At 38.8% G+C, this 16703-nt stretch overlaps 1 protein-coding gene across 1 annotated transcript; it reads left to right on the top strand.

Moving 5' to 3' along the window:
* The first annotated feature begins 744 nt into the window (after window positions 1-744).
* Window positions 745-15015, top strand: mapk3 (mitogen-activated protein kinase 3). Its single transcript, XM_030140952.1, has 9 exons — window positions 745-1180; window positions 2386-2568; window positions 4407-4596; window positions 6470-6586; window positions 6685-6799; window positions 6939-7070; window positions 7236-7345; window positions 8462-8590; window positions 11389-15015. The coding sequence occupies exons 1-8, from the start codon at window positions 969-971 to the stop codon at window positions 8579-8581; spliced, it is 1179 nt and encodes a 392-aa protein (XP_029996812.1). The 5' UTR covers window positions 745-968; the 3' UTR covers window positions 8582-8590; window positions 11389-15015.
* Window positions 15016-16703: the final 1688 nt, after the last annotated feature.

Here is a 16703-nt window from a genome sequence, read left to right as displayed (position 1 = left end):
TTTTTTTATTTTAATTCATATATTTGCAAACGTATTTAATGAAGTGAAAGTAGGCGGTCAAAGATGTCCCCAACTGAAAATAAGATTGTTTTAAAGAAATAATAACGCCATTTGAAGAGCATGTTTGTTTAATGTGACAATAAAAATTAGACATGTTATTTATATTAAAAGCATGACATTAAACAGATTATTGCCTTCTTTATCAGTTTTAATTTGGCCGTAATTTAATTTATGGCAAAAATGAATACTTTAAAAATTACTTTTCAGAAAAAAACACACGTTTTTCATATACATTTGTAGTTTCCTGTGATGTTCCCATGAGTTTGAACAGCATCATGATCAATGTGTGTGTGCGTGCGTCGCTTTTTTCGTGGATCGTGATTTACAGTAAAGTCCGTGCACATGTAGATTCATCTCACTTGCAGCAGCGGTCTGACATTACTCAGAAATAAGATGTTGCCACCAGGTGAAGACTATATATCAAAATGGGAGTGGATAATGACAGAAAATAGTTAGAATTATGTTTTTGTGGAGTATTTTTTCATGTCATTTCAGGCAACATGGCACATACTTCGGCACGCCCACTCATGGCCCCTGCATGTTTATTTTACAGATTTCGCTTGTTTCGGTACAACAGTAAAGCCAAAGAGGCGGTGCCGGTGGTTTAAAATGCCGCCCAGTGAGGTAACTCCGCCCGAACAAGTCGGCCTCGTGATATTATCTAACGCATTTCTGGTACCGTAGTTTGGCACGCGCATTTACGCTCGGTGCTGAGACCAAATCCGCGCTCGCGCACGAAATCCACTTTATTCTCCTGTAGTAGAGACGGAGGGCCTGGACCCACTCTGCACCGACAACCAAACAATCACATCAATTGAAGCCTCGGACAGACGGTACACCGTGTTGAGAACGACGGAGGTCCCTCGGCGGAGCACAGTGACAGAGCAGGAGCGCTTCGGAGAGGAAGAATGGCGGATTCGAGCAGCACTGCAGCGGTCGGGGCCGCAGGCTCCAACAGCGCTGCTGCTGCTGAGGCGGCTGGCACTGTTGCGCATGATGGAGCGCCCGGAGCTACGGGACCTAAGTGCGGGTCCGAGTCTGTGAAAGGCCAGATTTTTGACGTGGGGCCCCGTTACACAAACCTGTCTTATATCGGAGAGGGGGCGTACGGAATGGTTTGGTGAGTTGTGCTTCTCGTCTCTGTTTTGTTACCGTAAATCAAAATGCTAGCTAACATAAGCTGTGAAAGCGAACGTTAGCCAGCTAATCTGTTGAATTCAACACGAGCTGTCTACGAAAGCAGTGACAGTGTCCGTTTTTTGAGAAGTTATTAACATTTAGACATTATTGAAGCTAAGGTACATCAGATTGTGGTTAGCAGGTTAGCTGACAAAGCTACAGGCGTGGCTATGAGCTTTACAGGAAACAAGATCGGGAGGTGATTGCGCAGGACGTAGTTTGCTATCCGGAGAGAAATCTTTTGCAGGCAGCAGTTGACCGCAAATAGCTAAGTAAGTAATCAGTAGAATCGGTTTTAAAGCATCCTGCATCAGTCTTTCATTCATCACATTCTAATAGAAAAAAAATAGCAAACAGTCAGCCTGCAGCCAAGGCTGCTGCAGAGGATGCAAGCGGGATTTGTCAGTGGTACAGGCCTTGTGTTATCTCTGTATGTCATCAACAGTCTTGTGTGGACATGTTAAGCAACAGTACTGCACTTGATATCAATGCCAAGTCTATCGTGCATAAGGTGTGAACTGATCAAATCTGTGTATGTGGGAAGTGGATGGTCCCACACATCCATTTTTGCCCGTGTAGTTCACTGTCCTCTCTGAACAGAAGTGTGAGAGCATAGTGCTATTTTGTTTTTGTGTCATCATGGCCATGTGATTGGACTGTTGCAGCAATTGGTGTTTACAAACAGTGTCACCACCCACTGGTTGGTACAGTGAAGGAAAACCAGTTTAATCACATATTTAGCTTCAGAGCTGGGGATCATAATTCAAGTGGACATAATGTGTACTAATGTGATTTGAGCATGTGAGTTTATCCCCCTCACCTTTTACCCACTAAGGTTTGACAGGTTTCTGTAAAATCTCAGCCACAAGAGTTTAACAGTAAGCAAAGAAGGTTCATAGGAAACGCATACATTCTACATGTTCTCTACACTTGGAGCACTATGTTACTGCACCTGTACTCAAGCCCTCATCTTTTCTTCTCCACAGCAAAAACATATTCATGTGTGCATCTTGGCAGCAGACACAGTCTGCAACGCCCTGTGAGAGCTTATGTCAGCTCAGTTTCTGATATCATCGTTGTGTATGAATTGTGCGGTATGTAATCTGAGCCCTGTTTTGTGCTTCTTTCCTCATTCACCCTATTCAGCTCAGCGCTGGACAACTTAACAAACCAGCGTGTAGCCATCAAAAAAATCAGCCCCTTTGAGCACCAGACGTACTGCCAGCGCACACTGAGGGAAATCAAGATCCTGCTGCGTTTCCACCATGAGAATATCATCGGCATCAACGACATTCTCAGGGCACGGCACATTGACAACATGAGAGATGTGTATCCTTAAGTGTTTTATAAGAGGGGACTGCATTTGTCTGCATGCTCTTCATTCTAATGCCTCTTATAGTTATGTTTCCATTTCTGATATCATTACTAAAACAACACTATCAGGTCGATTTTCATAAAACTTCGTGGCAGGGCAGGGTCCAGAGAGGAAATGATTAATTTATGTCACTGTACCTAATATGATGGCGATTTATGTATGTTTTTATCATTATTTAAGTTTAAGCGTATTAATTTGAAAGACTCTGTTAGACAGTTTTACTTTTTATTTCTTGCCAAGCTCATTGGGAAACTTTGAAGTGAGGGAAAACCTGCTGCTAAATTGATGATGCCCTTTACACATGTGGCTGAACAAAGTTTTACAAGCTAAATTTTGCAGTCTGTATAAACTTTAAAGTTATTTGCATGAGATGCACCTAATTCATTTAATGAACTAGTGGCAAATCTTGTCATGTCATCATTTGTTCAGTGGGACTGCTGAACATCAGCTGCACTCTGAGGTTTGGTTTTTTCACATTACAAAAAAAGGACAATTCGAGGCATTTGGCTAATTTTGATTTTTCCGCTTGTTCCCATTTGGCCCAGTTACTCAGGTCTGTCCTGTGTTTCTCGGAAACAGTGGGGTGCAGGGCAGCACTGTAGCAGTGGACTGTAGACACAGCCGGTCAGTCAGTTGCTGTTAGTGACTGCTGCCCTGCCCAGTGTTTCTGTGAAAAGCTGCTTTGTCCACTGAAAAAATGCAAAGGGAATGTATGATGTCCCTGTGCTTTTATCTGTTTACATACAGAAGTTTGTTTTTATTATTGTGATAACTTCTTCTATTCATTTCAGGAACAGTAGTAGCTCTCATCAGTTTGTGGATTAATGTGTTGATGTTTAGCAGCTTCAGCTTTTACCATCCTGATAAACTGAAATATCGCTCACCGAAATGATTACAGGTCATCCTTAGGAGATCATGGTAATCCATACTAGAGCAGGGCAATACATTTTTACATTAAGATTATTATTATTGCAGTACATATTTTTCATCGCTGTTTGACAAGTGCTTGTCAAGGTCTGACCTCAAAGAAGAGCCATTTGATTATTTCAGCTTTCACGTGGGACTGTAAATCTTCCTTTAAACTTGACATTTATTATGATTATCAATATTGAGTAACGTACAGATGTTACTGAGTGTGACAACTTTTTTTGGCCATATCACCTAGCCCTTAGTTTCAACCAAATTTCATGCCAATTCATGAATTAGTTTTATAGGACTTTAACTAAATTTCAAGGTATTGGTGGTGCTACAGGAAAGTCCATCATCATAAGGATGAATTATCTGCACAAATGCACAACATTATTTGTTATCATAACTCGCATTTTTGATATATAGTTTAAATGGCATCAGAAAAAATGTACAAATTAATAGTGTTGCAACTTCTGCTAAATGACATTTCTATTATTCTTGCCAGTGCAGAAGTTGGGTACTGCCTTCTTGTTTTGCACTTTGTCTTTATATAAAACAAATGGTCAATATGTCTTATGGAAAGTGTACATTAGCCAATGCCTATAAGGTTCCCTGTGGTTTGTTCGTGATATAAAAACTGATAGAAAGTCTGTTTGCTGCTTCTGAGACAGTATTTATATGTACAATTTGTACAATAGCTGACGCAGTCTCATTTGTTTATAGAACACAATGAATGGTGCTCCTTTAAACTGGTTTTAAGCACATTAGGAAGTATGATTCAGCAGCTCTGATGAGAACCCTGTCAGAACAGGCTTTCAGTTTCTCCCGGTGTCACTGGATACGATATCTGCTGCTGTCATCCTTGACCCAAGCGCCCTTCCAGTTACATCGTGCAGACTCTGATGGAGACAGACTTGTACAAGCTGCTGAAGAGCCAGAGACTGAGCAACGACCATGTGTGCTACTTCCTCTACCAGATCCTGAGAGGTCTCAAGTACATTCACTCAGCCAACGTGTTGCACCGTGACCTCAAGCCCTCCAACCTGCTCATCAACACCACCTGCGACCTCAAGGTGGGTGCCCATTTGAACATTTACCTCCTCTGCTGAGGAGCGCTAAGCAACACTGTCTGTTGTTTCTGCAGCCAGTGTATTACTTTTGGATATGTGGCAGATCTTAAACATGGCAGCTACAGTTTTGTGGGAAAGCAGTTGAAACAATGTTATTTGTTTATATTTACACAGCACATCAATATAAAATGCTTATTTCAAGTTAACAGAAAGCACTTTAAGTAGAACGCAGTGTCTATTAAATAGTGGTATAAATAGTGTGTTACACTAACTCCCACCAAAATGGAGAAAGAATCTCAGGAATGTTGGATATGGGTGATGGATTGACCCAGGCTTCTCCTCACTTGTCATGGCAGAAGCTAAAATGACACTTTTTATGCGACAGACATTTACACCCCTGTAACAGAACACATCAGACTTAAAGTCCAGAGCATATTAACCAGCAGTTAAAGATGGCAAGAAAAATTAACATTGCATATACAGGAACTGATATTTTTGAGGCCTTATGTCATGAAAATCTATGCAATTCAGATGCAAACTGAAGGATGTATGTGAAATATTTGCAGTTCTAAACACCTGTGGGCTGTCGCTGCCGGTGACTTTCCGGTGGAAAAATCCCTCGGGGTCCTGTTTGCTCTTTGCCTTAGAGCACACTTGTGAACTGTGGGCAGCCAATGATCAATCCCTGGATTAGCTGATCATGTGGTCAGAGGAAAGAACAAAGGCAGCACATGTTGCGGTGGCTCTGTGACATTCCATTCCAGGGCAAAATCATACCTATCTTTTGTATAAATCCCTGTTACTCTTGCTATGCTATGTTAATTTGAAGCACTAATTTGAAAATAAAAACCCCACAACTTTATTGTGCATGATATTGATGTTTGACAATTACATCACTCCAATGAAGATGAAAAAAAATATAAGACGTTACTCGTATGTCGTTTAAATTACATATTTGACAGAGGCAGCAGGCGTTTTCTTTTTAGTATGTTCAGTAGTTGCCCAAATGGTGTGCTGTGCATATGTTTAGGACACAATATTTCATTGTAACAGTGTGCCTTGAACTTTGACTTGCTTAAACCTATATCCATTGCAGTCCATAGTGCAATATTTACAATAACAAGTTAGGAAATTAATATGGAATGCAGCCACATCTTCACACTCCTGGTAGCTTACTCAGCTAATATGACAAATTTTCAGCTGCACAGAGGAGTGTGTGTGTGTGTGTGTGTGTGTGTGAGTAGGAATAGCCAGAAAAGCATGCTGGCTTTCAAACTGCAAGATGCAACCAGGTACGCAAGATGCAATGTGGTATTTTTGGCACTTTGAATTTGATGTACTAAATCCTTTTTTTTTTTTTTTTTTTTAATGCTAGATATTATTGTGATATGAAGCAGTGTTCGAAATTCCATACTAATGTGTAAATTAGTAGGATAAAACAGTATGTGAGATTATGTAGCATGTTTGAAATGATAATAGTGGACAGTAGTAAACGTAAATGGTATGTGATTTGCATACCAGTTCCATGTAAAGAGTGCAGTATGCAAGCAGACACCAGCATAAATATCCCACAATGCAATGACAGCCCAGTAACTGGTACTCAGCAGTATTACACTCAGCGATAGAGGTGAGATCGACAGGTTACCTAGGTTACGTGCCCTCAGCTGACAGAGAAGCTTTTAGGAAGTGCTTTGTACTCGCACCCTGAGCAGTGCTTCCAGAAAGATGCACTCTACTGTTATTTACACAAAAGCATGCAAGACATTAAAGTAAATTTTGTGTATATAGTATGGGATTTTGGATGGATCGTAAGGACACACAACAAAGTGTGACCGGTGGACAGGCTGACATCTCTGACCTTCTGTGTCTTCCTCAGATCTGTGACTTCGGCCTGGCACGGATAGCTGACCCTGAGCACGACCACACAGGTTTCCTGACTGAATACGTGGCTACACGTTGGTACAGGGCTCCAGAAATCATGCTCAACTCAAAGGTAGGAGTGTGTATGCATTGATGTTGTTGATGTTGAATTTGAATTTGACTGAGTAGATGTGTCAGTTTGTTCAATGGCTCTATGTGTTTGTGTCACAGGGTTACTCGAAGTCCATTGATATCTGGTCAGTGGGCTGTATCCTGGCTGAGATGTTGTCCAACAAGCCCATCTTCCCTGGGAAACATTACTTGGACCAGCTCAACCACATACTGGGTGAGACCTCACATCCTGTGTTGATATAAATATGCACTTGTTATTGCCGCTCAGAGCCTTTATAGGTTTTAAAATTCACATCTTTCCCTAAACTGATTTTGAGTGCACTTTCTGAAATAGAATTTTCTCTTCTGTGCAGGTGTCCTTGGCTCTCCATGTCAAGAGGATCTGAACTGCATCATCAACATGAAGGCACGGAATTACCTGCAGTCCTTGCCTGAAAAACCCAAGATCCCCTGGGAAAAGCTTTTCGTCAAGGCAGACTCAAAAGGTATCATTATGTTAATATGATGGTGTAAAAAGGTGGGAGAAATGAGACATTTTTGCAATAATAAGAGTAATATTTTTAGTCTCCAAAATGTTTTATTTTAGATTAGTAGATTAGTTGATAACTTGGTGACTGAACTAATCTGAGCTTTAATTTCATGTTGCACAGCTCTGGACCTGCTAGGCCGCATGTTGACCTTTAACCCCATCAAACGCATCACCGTCGAGGAGGCCCTGGCTCATCCTTACCTGGAGCAGTACTACGACCCCACGGATGAGGTAAAGCACAGAAAATGATTTGTTTTAAGGATATATTTCAAATGTAAAGGCATGCCTTCATGACTGCTGTGCCAGCAAATATTTACAGCATTACAACTAAGCCAACAGTGGGCATGTTGTTTCTAGACAAGGAGTTGTATCGCTCTGCGCCTGAAAGCCTCTTAGTTGTTGGAATGCTATTAGCGTGGAGTTTCCTCCAGTGTGAGGGAGAGAGAGCAAAGAACATAATGACATTTTACTTCATATAAGCACAGACATGAAAACAAAGATGCTATTACTACACTTGTCAATACTTTTCTTGTTTTGTTTATCTACCTATTTGGTTTTTTGTGCTTTTATTGGATGGTAGACAATAGAAGCAAACCAAAAGCAAATGGAGAAGTGAATGACATGTAATGGACCACTGGACCAATGAGAAAACCCAATGCTGTTTTTAATCATGGTCATTGGAATGAATGTCATAACTTTTCCACATAAAGCTTCTGTGTTTATGTCCTAATTAAGTTCTGGATACTTTTCAGACATCAGCAGCAGCAGGCAGAGACTGATTAATTGACCTTTGTCTGAAATCAGCAGTTTTCAGTTTGTTTATTGGCCTTGATCAGTCAAAGATAGATCTATGATTCTGTATAAGTCAAATTTGGACACTCTTTCATTTGATGTGCACAACACAGACTGTTACATCACAGGCACATACACTCAGAGCATGTTATTGACATGGAAGTTCTTCACCAAAATATGCTGAACAACATTATAATCCGACACGTCCTGCTTAACACACAGTTTGAACAAACTAGCAAAGTTAAATCAGATAAAACTAAAGCTACCCAGCGCAAAAACAAAAACATATCTCTGTATTCAAACATGTATCACTTTCTTTTGAGATTTTTGTATGATTTCAGTTGTAGCTTTTTGAAAGAATGACACAAAATCGTCATCTAAAATTGGTCAGACTTGAAAAAATTTAACAGAATGGAATTGTCTCAGAGAAATGCATTCAGCCTTTCTGAAAGTAACATTTGCCGCAGCACATTTCTGATTTTATCACTAAAGCTTTCTTCTCAAATTATGTTCCTGGTTCTATTCCTTCTTAAAATTGTGTGTTTGTGTGTGCAGCCAGTAGCAGAGGAGCCTTTCACTTTCTCCATGGAACTGGATGACCTTCCCAAGGAGAAGCTGAAGGAACTGATCTTCGAGGAAACGGCTCGTTTCCAAGACAACTACCAGGGCTCCTGAGACACACAGGTACGTGAAAATCTGCCTTTGTGGGCTTTGTATAATTAAGTATTGACTGAGCATACAGACAGGTCTTAAACTGACAAAACTGCAGCCTAAAAAAAAAAAAAAAATCCAACCCCTTACTAATATCTGCTTGTCATTTACTCTGTTTTACCCAAAGTCACATTTGTTTTTTTTAAGTAGAGCTTTGAAGAGAGGTTGTTGGGATTGAGACCACTAGATGTCAGTGAAGCATAGACTATTTATGTAGTTCTTTAAAGCCTTCTCTGCAGCTCTCTCACATTTATAGCGATATTAAGAATGTAAATGTGTTTTTGAGGCCCTTGAATGTACTTGTTAGATGTTATGACATTAGCACTTAAATGTGAGATGATGGCAATGCTGGTTTCACTGCGTTATCTCAACCACGCTATGCTATGAAGTGGGGAGAAAACATGGCAGCTTTAAAGCATTGAAAGTAAATACAGGAAGGACCCAGTGATCATATCTGTTTTTCTGATCCTCTTTGCTTTGCTGGGGCATTTGACTGTGGTTTGCTGCAGTAGATGATGGCAGTGGATGATTTGGGTCACTCATTTGAGTTTTTAACCTCCACTGCACCCTTAAACTAACTTTTACTGTAAATATATAATAAAGATGAAAGAAACTAATATAATAATAATAATAATAATAATAATAATAATAATAATAATAATAATAATAATAATGAGAAAATAAGATGAATTAGACATAATTTTTAAATATTAAAAATAAGGCTAAGTCTCTAAATAAATCTGGATATACAGCCAAGACTGCAGAATGTCTTGATAAAATGTGAAATTCTGATGAGTTTTAAAATCTAACATTTCAGTGAAATGCATTCTATTATTTTAGGAGACATAAATTATTTGCACAAAGGGGTGGTTCCTTATATTGATGCATAAATCTGCATTTTTGAGCTAAGCATAAGATTTGAAGCATACCACTTCGGGTGAGTTTGTATCCCCAAATTTTGTCTGTAAAGAAAATCACAAAACCAGAGAAAACACCTTATTAGTTTAGAAGCTGAGGACAACCAACTCATTAGATCTGTAGTGGAGTCAGGCCTTTATGTCTAATTTCCTCTGGTTTATTAAGGAGCAATGGTCATATTTAGTACAAAACCTTGTTTAATCATACCCTGTTTGCTGAGTTTAAAGTACTGCAGTGTATATTTGTACAAACTCAATACTTCCTTTGCTCTTTCAAAAGTCCTCTGGTGTTTCAGTGGATGAAAACCTTCAACAAACATTCCTTGCTTAATAGGGCTTTTTATCATAAATGTTAACTCGCTTTATTATCTTCATAGGGAAATTCTGTCTCTGCAGTTTACCAATCCACTTTACCAGTTTAAAGGGGTCATATTTAGCTAAACCCACTTTTATTAGTCTCTGATACCTTTATTTGTGTATTTGGACCCTAATAGTTCCAAAAGTTTGAATTTGAACCCTCCAGGTGCTGCAAAGCTATCTTTATATTCATTTTCGCAAAAATCAAGTGGATTTCTACAGCCTGTTTTAATTCCTACTTAATTTGTTACATCTATAATTAGTTAAGTCACAGCATTTGCGCATATAAGGTCAAGACTTCCGATGAACATTTCTCAGAATACGCCATAATTGTTTGTCAGCAGCAGCGGTTGTAGTAAAAACTGAAAATATGTCCAAACTTTGAGCCGATTACCTAAAATGTTGAGTTGTTGGTTGAACGGGACAGAGCAGCACAGCCAACAACCTGGAGGGGGTGGGGTGTGAAGTGGCTCATGTGCATTTAAAGGGCCAGCGCTCAAAACGACCTTTCTCGTGTCGGTTAGAAATGGGGTTGAAGATGGACCTGTGGAGTTGAATTAATGAAGAATTCAGACCCAAGTGTAGCATTTACAGTTTATGTAGACCACGGGGAAATGTTTTAAAATGCATAATTCCATTTAAAAAAGCGAAATATCACTCCTTTAATAGTTATACACTCAATACCTAGCATTAATGTTTCCACATAGCACACACACATTAGGAGCAGCATGCTGCCATTGAAGCTGCTCAGGGTAAAGTTATGTAAACGTCGCCTTCCTGGGATGCTTGTAAGTTTCTACAAATGTCGGGTTCACTGAATAAAAATAAGACACACACCTGCAGTGACTTAAACCAGACAATACTACTTCAGACAAATTATCTAGAACCACAAAATGTTAAACATCTGGATTATATTGCTGAAAATAATGCAAGTTTTGAAATTAATCTGGTTGAAATGTACATTGTGCTTACATGGTACCAGACAGTTAGGATTTTTTTTTTTTTTTTTTTTACCCAGCCTGTATTGGACTGGACTGGCTTTTATTTTTGCCGACTTTTACACCAACAGTTATTAGAGACCTGTCTTGTAATTGACTCCCAGGTTTTATTTGAGTAAATATGGTATTAAAAATGGAGTTGACCTCAGTGTTTGTGAAGGGTTTAGTTACTGGGGTAGCTTTTTGTTACCATTATTTGACTAAAAACATTTTTTAAATTCATATTATTTACAATCTTTCGTAGTATTTGTAAGTGAATGTGAAAAAAATGCTAATTAGAGAGTGAAAAAGGCTGCCATTTAATTTACCTAACATATTCATGTAGTTTAAACTTGTGTACTGTTATAAAAAAATTACATCATCTGTCCTTTGAAAAGTCATGGAAAAGGTTGTAAATTTTGTCTGTCTTAAAAGGGGAAATAGAAGCTCAATTGTGTGTCGGTGTTTACTTTAGGTGAGCCTTCTGGCTTTTCTAACCACATTTCTTTTTCTTTTCCAGCCCTAGAAAGTGACAAAGCCACAAAGAGGCTTGGAACAAGATGACCCCAAACAACATGCTAAAAACAAAAGAAAAATGCATCTTCAAGAAACCAAGAAAAAGAGAAAACAAGACATATGAACATTTAACTGCTTATCTTTCCATTTCTACTGCAAGAGAGCTAAGTTTAACCTTTTTTTGTGGCTGAGTGGGGTGGTAGAGTCTGTCATACCGTTTCACTTCTGTCCATGTTGGACTCTCGAACCCTCTTGCCGCACACGTGTTTTCTCGTTTTTCCCACTTTAATATCCTGTCCTACCTGCAGTAACTCGCCTCTCCTCTCATGTCCTGATCTTCTTCATCTCCTCTTCACCTGTTGCTGATCCGTTCATCTGCCTGTCGCTCCTTCTCATATAAACGCATACTACTGTATTAACCGACACCATAACTCTCTTGTCTTGCTCCGTGTAAATTACAACCTGGAAAAAAAAAATCGAGGGCTAAAAGAACAGGGATGGTAATTGGGAGTGTGTATGTATATACAAAAATATAAAGGCTTTTTTTTTTTCTTTTTATGTGTGCTTGTCGCAGTTTCAGTTTGTACACCGTTGTTGGAGTGTTTCGGATCAGTTCAGAGTCGTGTTTTGTATGTTTTGGGGTTTATATTTGCAAGTCATTTTTGAACACTTGATTTTGAGACAGACATTTAATGTTTTTACTGGCATGTTGGCAGGTTTATAGGTTTCTTTGTTGTAGCTCCTTTTTTTTTTTTCTAAAAAAAAAAACAAAAAAAATGTGTATGACGTTCATATGAATGCATGCATTCCTGAAATTTACCAAAGTGGCAGAGAGAAGCAAGGAACTTGGCTGGGGAGCAACTATGGAGTACGGCTTGTTTGACAATTAGACCGTGAATACATTATATACATTCGTATAAGGGCAGATAAATGCTAATTTTGAGGAAGTTATACATGAACAAATCTTGAAAGTGAAAGAAAATTGCACCAGAAAAACTTAATATTCATTCAGATATTTCCATAGTGATACCTAAGTCCTATTTTCCAGAACATTCCCAGTGCCATGGTAACTGTAATCCTTTCTCGTGGCACTTAAATCAGCAGCACATGCGAGAATCGGACTTGAGAACATGAGCAACTCTACCTGGTTTACACTGGGACGAGCAGCGCAAATAACGCCTGTTTGCAAATGTGACATGCTTTTACTGGGCACACTATAATATTTTGTTGTGTAAAATCCCCCTTTAAATCAAATCTTAACCTCAAATAGCCCATCCATTGTTTGTATTACATTCCTAAATTTGCATTCCTTTCACTGAATACATCATAGTCTGGAAAATGGGGCCTGGTTGACACTGGGACTGTCCCAGCATCAGCCGCCTCTTTCCTACCGTGCATCATCTGTACAAGATGGAATACAGCAGAACCCTTACAAGAACAGCATGTTTTACTACAACTACTGAGACAACTGTGTCACTGAAAAAGCAGCAACAAAACAGTGGATTGTCCAAGTCCTGTACAGTTAATCCCACTCATTGACCTCATAGCTGTACATATCCCAGTTTGCCCCTCTCTGCCTGCTTTCTTTTTTGGGCTCCTCCTTCTTCCTGTTGCCTGTGTACTCTTTCTCAAGTGTTTATTCTGTAACATGGGTGATCTGGTGATGGCTGCTTGTGTTTGCATGTATGCGTGTTATTTCCCGCTGCCTCCTCCCCTCCTCGCTCCCTGTTGCTCCCTCCTCCTCTCTTACGACTGTAATATTTGCTGCTCTGTGGGACACCACCAGCTCAGTCAGTCTGCACTAAATTTTGCCTGTCGCTCTGGGACCAGTGGAGTAAAGCCCGTAAATGGACCAACAACACATGCACTGGATCCTCTCAGGGCAGGCTTAAAGACCCCACATCAACCTCTAGCAGCAATCTTACACCTTCCAGTCATTTTTGTTTGTTTGTTTGCTTTTCCTCTCACTGAGCCAAGTAATTGGTTGTTCTCCAGAAGCCATAGCCAGCACTCTCTCACCATCACAAGGATTGGTGTGAGGCTCTTTTTTTTTTTTTTTTTTTTTTTTTTTTCCTCGATGCATGTGGTGAAATTCCCTCCGTCATTCATCCCTCCCAACTCTCACCACGCTTAACTCAAAGGGCTGCCTCCACCTCTTCCTCATCCTCTTCCTTCCTCCTACCCTTTTCTGCTTATTTGGATCCATGAAAACCCTCTAACCCATATTTTTGACCGTGCTGCCGCTTTCAATTTCCCGCCTCCCTCCTCGGGGGGGAAAAAACTACCAGAAGGAGCTGCGAGTGGCGGCAGTCAGGGAGCCAATCACATGATTCAATCAGCACGCCTGCACTTTGTCTCTCCAGCCACGCTCTGCCCCCCCCCTTCGAGATTGTTGGGTGTTGTTTTCCCTTCCTTGTCTTGCTCAGCTTTAAGTTTTACCTGCTGTGTGTGTATGTATGCTTTTTTTGGATTGTCTGCAGTAATTTATGTCAGTGTAAAAGTATTTGTGTATCTGCTCATCAGTAACATAAAGCCAAGACTCTTTCTATCTCATTCATGTGTGTTTGGGATGAGTTTCCTTACAGCTTGGGCATTCTCCCAGATGTTACTTTTGCTTTACATCTGCGGGACTGTTGTGTGTTTTGTTATTTTTCTTATTTGACCAACAAAAACACATCAACCAGGCCCCGCTTGCTTTTCCTCCAACCTGCCACCAGACCAAACATCTCACTGGGTAACCATGGGAACGAACCAAGAGGACCACGTTTGCGATCCTCCTGACGCACACACAGTCTCTCTGTATCTGTGTGTTTGTGAAAACTTGCACTTAAACGCACCACGTACATTCATACATTCAGTATCTCTGAGTCTAAAGGCCTATTTCCAGATATTGTTTTAAAATGGCTGTTATTATTGCTATTGTTGTTCTACTGGTGACTTGTATTTTTCTTTTTTTTTTTTTTTCTTTTTTTTTACATAAAAGGGAGTCAAAGTTGTATCTTTTTTTAATTATTATTAGGATGTTTTTATTTGTATTCCTTATTTCTCTTATGGGCGTGATTATTATAGGCAGTGTTTTCAGACTTTCTGATACATTTTCTTTGTTTTTTTTTTCCCCCCACCAAGATATGAGGAATTATTTTAAAAGAAGATATTAGTAGATTGTCAAAGAGATATGAGTTATTGAGGGTTATAGTCTGTATATTCTATGGGTATTATGAATTAAACGATTAACAAAGAAACAGAATTATATACATATAATTAAATAAAATTTCCTGATACTGTTACAACTCTTTGTTCTGTTTTTCCTTCTGTGCTCTGCTACTGTGGATGTTTTTAGCCAGTTTACATTGTAAGAACAATAAACTTATAGAGTGCTTGTTGAAAGAACTCAAAATGATTTAAGTTGTACTCTCATCATGAAGAGTTGGAAAAAGCAGCTCCAGAGTTGTGGGAAAACTCAGTACTCTGTTGCATATGAACTTGCTTTTCCTGCTGTACAACATACCGCTCTTCCTTAATAACATGTCTCAACGTGGTCTCATAAACCAGAAGCATTTCTGAAGTCTTTGACAAGAAGATCTCCACTAATTCCTGCTTAGAAGTTTAATAAAAAAACAACATTGCTTTATATTGAAGTGCCTATGTCTTAAAGCAGGAATTTGATCACAGAGGTATGCGGTTGTATATTTTAACCCATAAAGACCTAGAAATATTTTTGTGGTGACTTCCAAATGGATTTTTCTATATAGATCACATTTCCTGTGTGATTTCACACTGTGTATTTTATCCTTGACATTGTTGAAAAGCAAGCATTTTCACATTGAATTCACTGTACATTTACAGTGACGGAAAAAATGATTTGACCATCAAAAGTCATCAAAAACAATGGTTATGCAATCAAGTACTAACTCATGTGACTAAGACAGAAAAGAAAACATAAAAATGTCTAAAAGCACTGTTTTTGGCAGTACGCCATAGCTGTAGATGTAAGAACTGAAGTGATTTTGGTTATTATCAAGAAAACCATGGAAAATGGATAGATATCAGCTCTGAAATTAAAGTCTTATGAGCTATTTTTGTCATCATTATATTTGTCCAAACAAATGTACCTGTAGTTGTACCAGGCATTAAAATGAACAAGAAATTGAAGAAAACAAGGGTGGTCTAATAATTTTTTCCATGACTGTAGATGTTCATAAAACCTTAGAGTAATTTGAAAGGTTGTTATAAAAACTGAAGCAAAAGTTTCTAACAAAATATCATTGACTGAATGTAAAATCAAGCATCTACAACCATAAACTACAGGGGTGTTATTGATAAATTGCTATTCCAGAAGATGCTTGTATTTCCATGTTCAATATGAAGCCTCTGAATGTCCAAATGGATCATATCTGATGCCGCTGAAAAGCTAAGATATATTTTACCTGAATTATTTAATTGTATTGATAGGATTAGCGGTTCTGAAGTTATTAAACATTTTGGGTCAGTACATGCTTTTGGTCATTGATGTCTGTTTAGGTCTTTGAGCGTTAAAATAGGAAACACAACTCCTTTATTTATGAAATGCTGCAAATGTCTGAAAATGCTCGAAAGCTGCATCGCACTGGGAACAGATTTTTCTATTCTGCCGATAAATAGGCTTATTGTAACGTTTCAGAGTGCCCTGTCACACCATTGTCACATTCCAGGTCTGTTATTCAACATGAACAATACAGTGACACACTCTGCTGACTTGCACGTATGTATTTATGTGTACATGCCTGGAGTCGTCTACCTGTTTTTTATGTTTCTAGCCTTGTAGGACAAAGTACACATCTCCGCATGCCACATCCTTTGTCAAATAAGTCAGGGTAAGAATCTTGCTGCAACAGATCAGCTATAAATTTTACTTACCTACAGTCAAAATGGACATTAACGCAGGAAAGTAGTGGTTGGGAAGGAATTCACATACATTCTTAAAAATAGTTAAACCACACTGTTATTTAAGCAATCATCAGAATGTACTATTTATATTTAGAGTATGATAATTGTGCAGTAAAATGGTACAAGTCAATATTTTACACATATATAACATTTTTGGATTCATGTTGCTGGTGAATAATGTGTATGTTACATTTATTGATGTTTAAAATAGAGCCCATCTGAACTACTTGGTTCATATTAATCTACAGATATGCATCATATATTACAAAATTATAACATGTTTTATGTTTGTCATACTGCAGTCCTGTGAGAACCATGTATCTCCTTTTTTCATGACCTCGGGAAAACAACCTTTTCTTCATCTTTCAGACAGTGTGATTTTATTTGCCTCTG

This window comes from Sphaeramia orbicularis, chromosome 8 (genome assembly GCF_902148855.1).
Source record: "Sphaeramia orbicularis chromosome 8, fSphaOr1.1, whole genome shotgun sequence".
In the NCBI taxonomy this organism is placed as follows: Eukaryota; Metazoa; Chordata; class Actinopteri; order Kurtiformes; family Apogonidae; genus Sphaeramia; species Sphaeramia orbicularis.
Note: the sequence above shows the minus strand (reverse complement) of the source record. Positions and strands in the feature narration are given on the sequence as shown.

Excerpts from the sequence above, each read along its gene's own strand:
- mapk3 (XM_030140952.1), top strand. The coding sequence starts at position 969 with ATGGCGGATTCGAGCAGCACTGCAGCGGTCGGGGCCGCAGGCTCCAAC. Across the intron at positions 1,181-2,385 it reads GGGGCGTACGGAATGGTTTG|CTCAGCGCTGGACAACTTAA; the intron begins GTGAGTTGTGCT and ends CACCCTATTCAG. Across the intron at positions 2,569-4,406 it reads ATTGACAACATGAGAGATGT|TTACATCGTGCAGACTCTGA; the intron begins GTATCCTTAAGT and ends GCGCCCTTCCAG.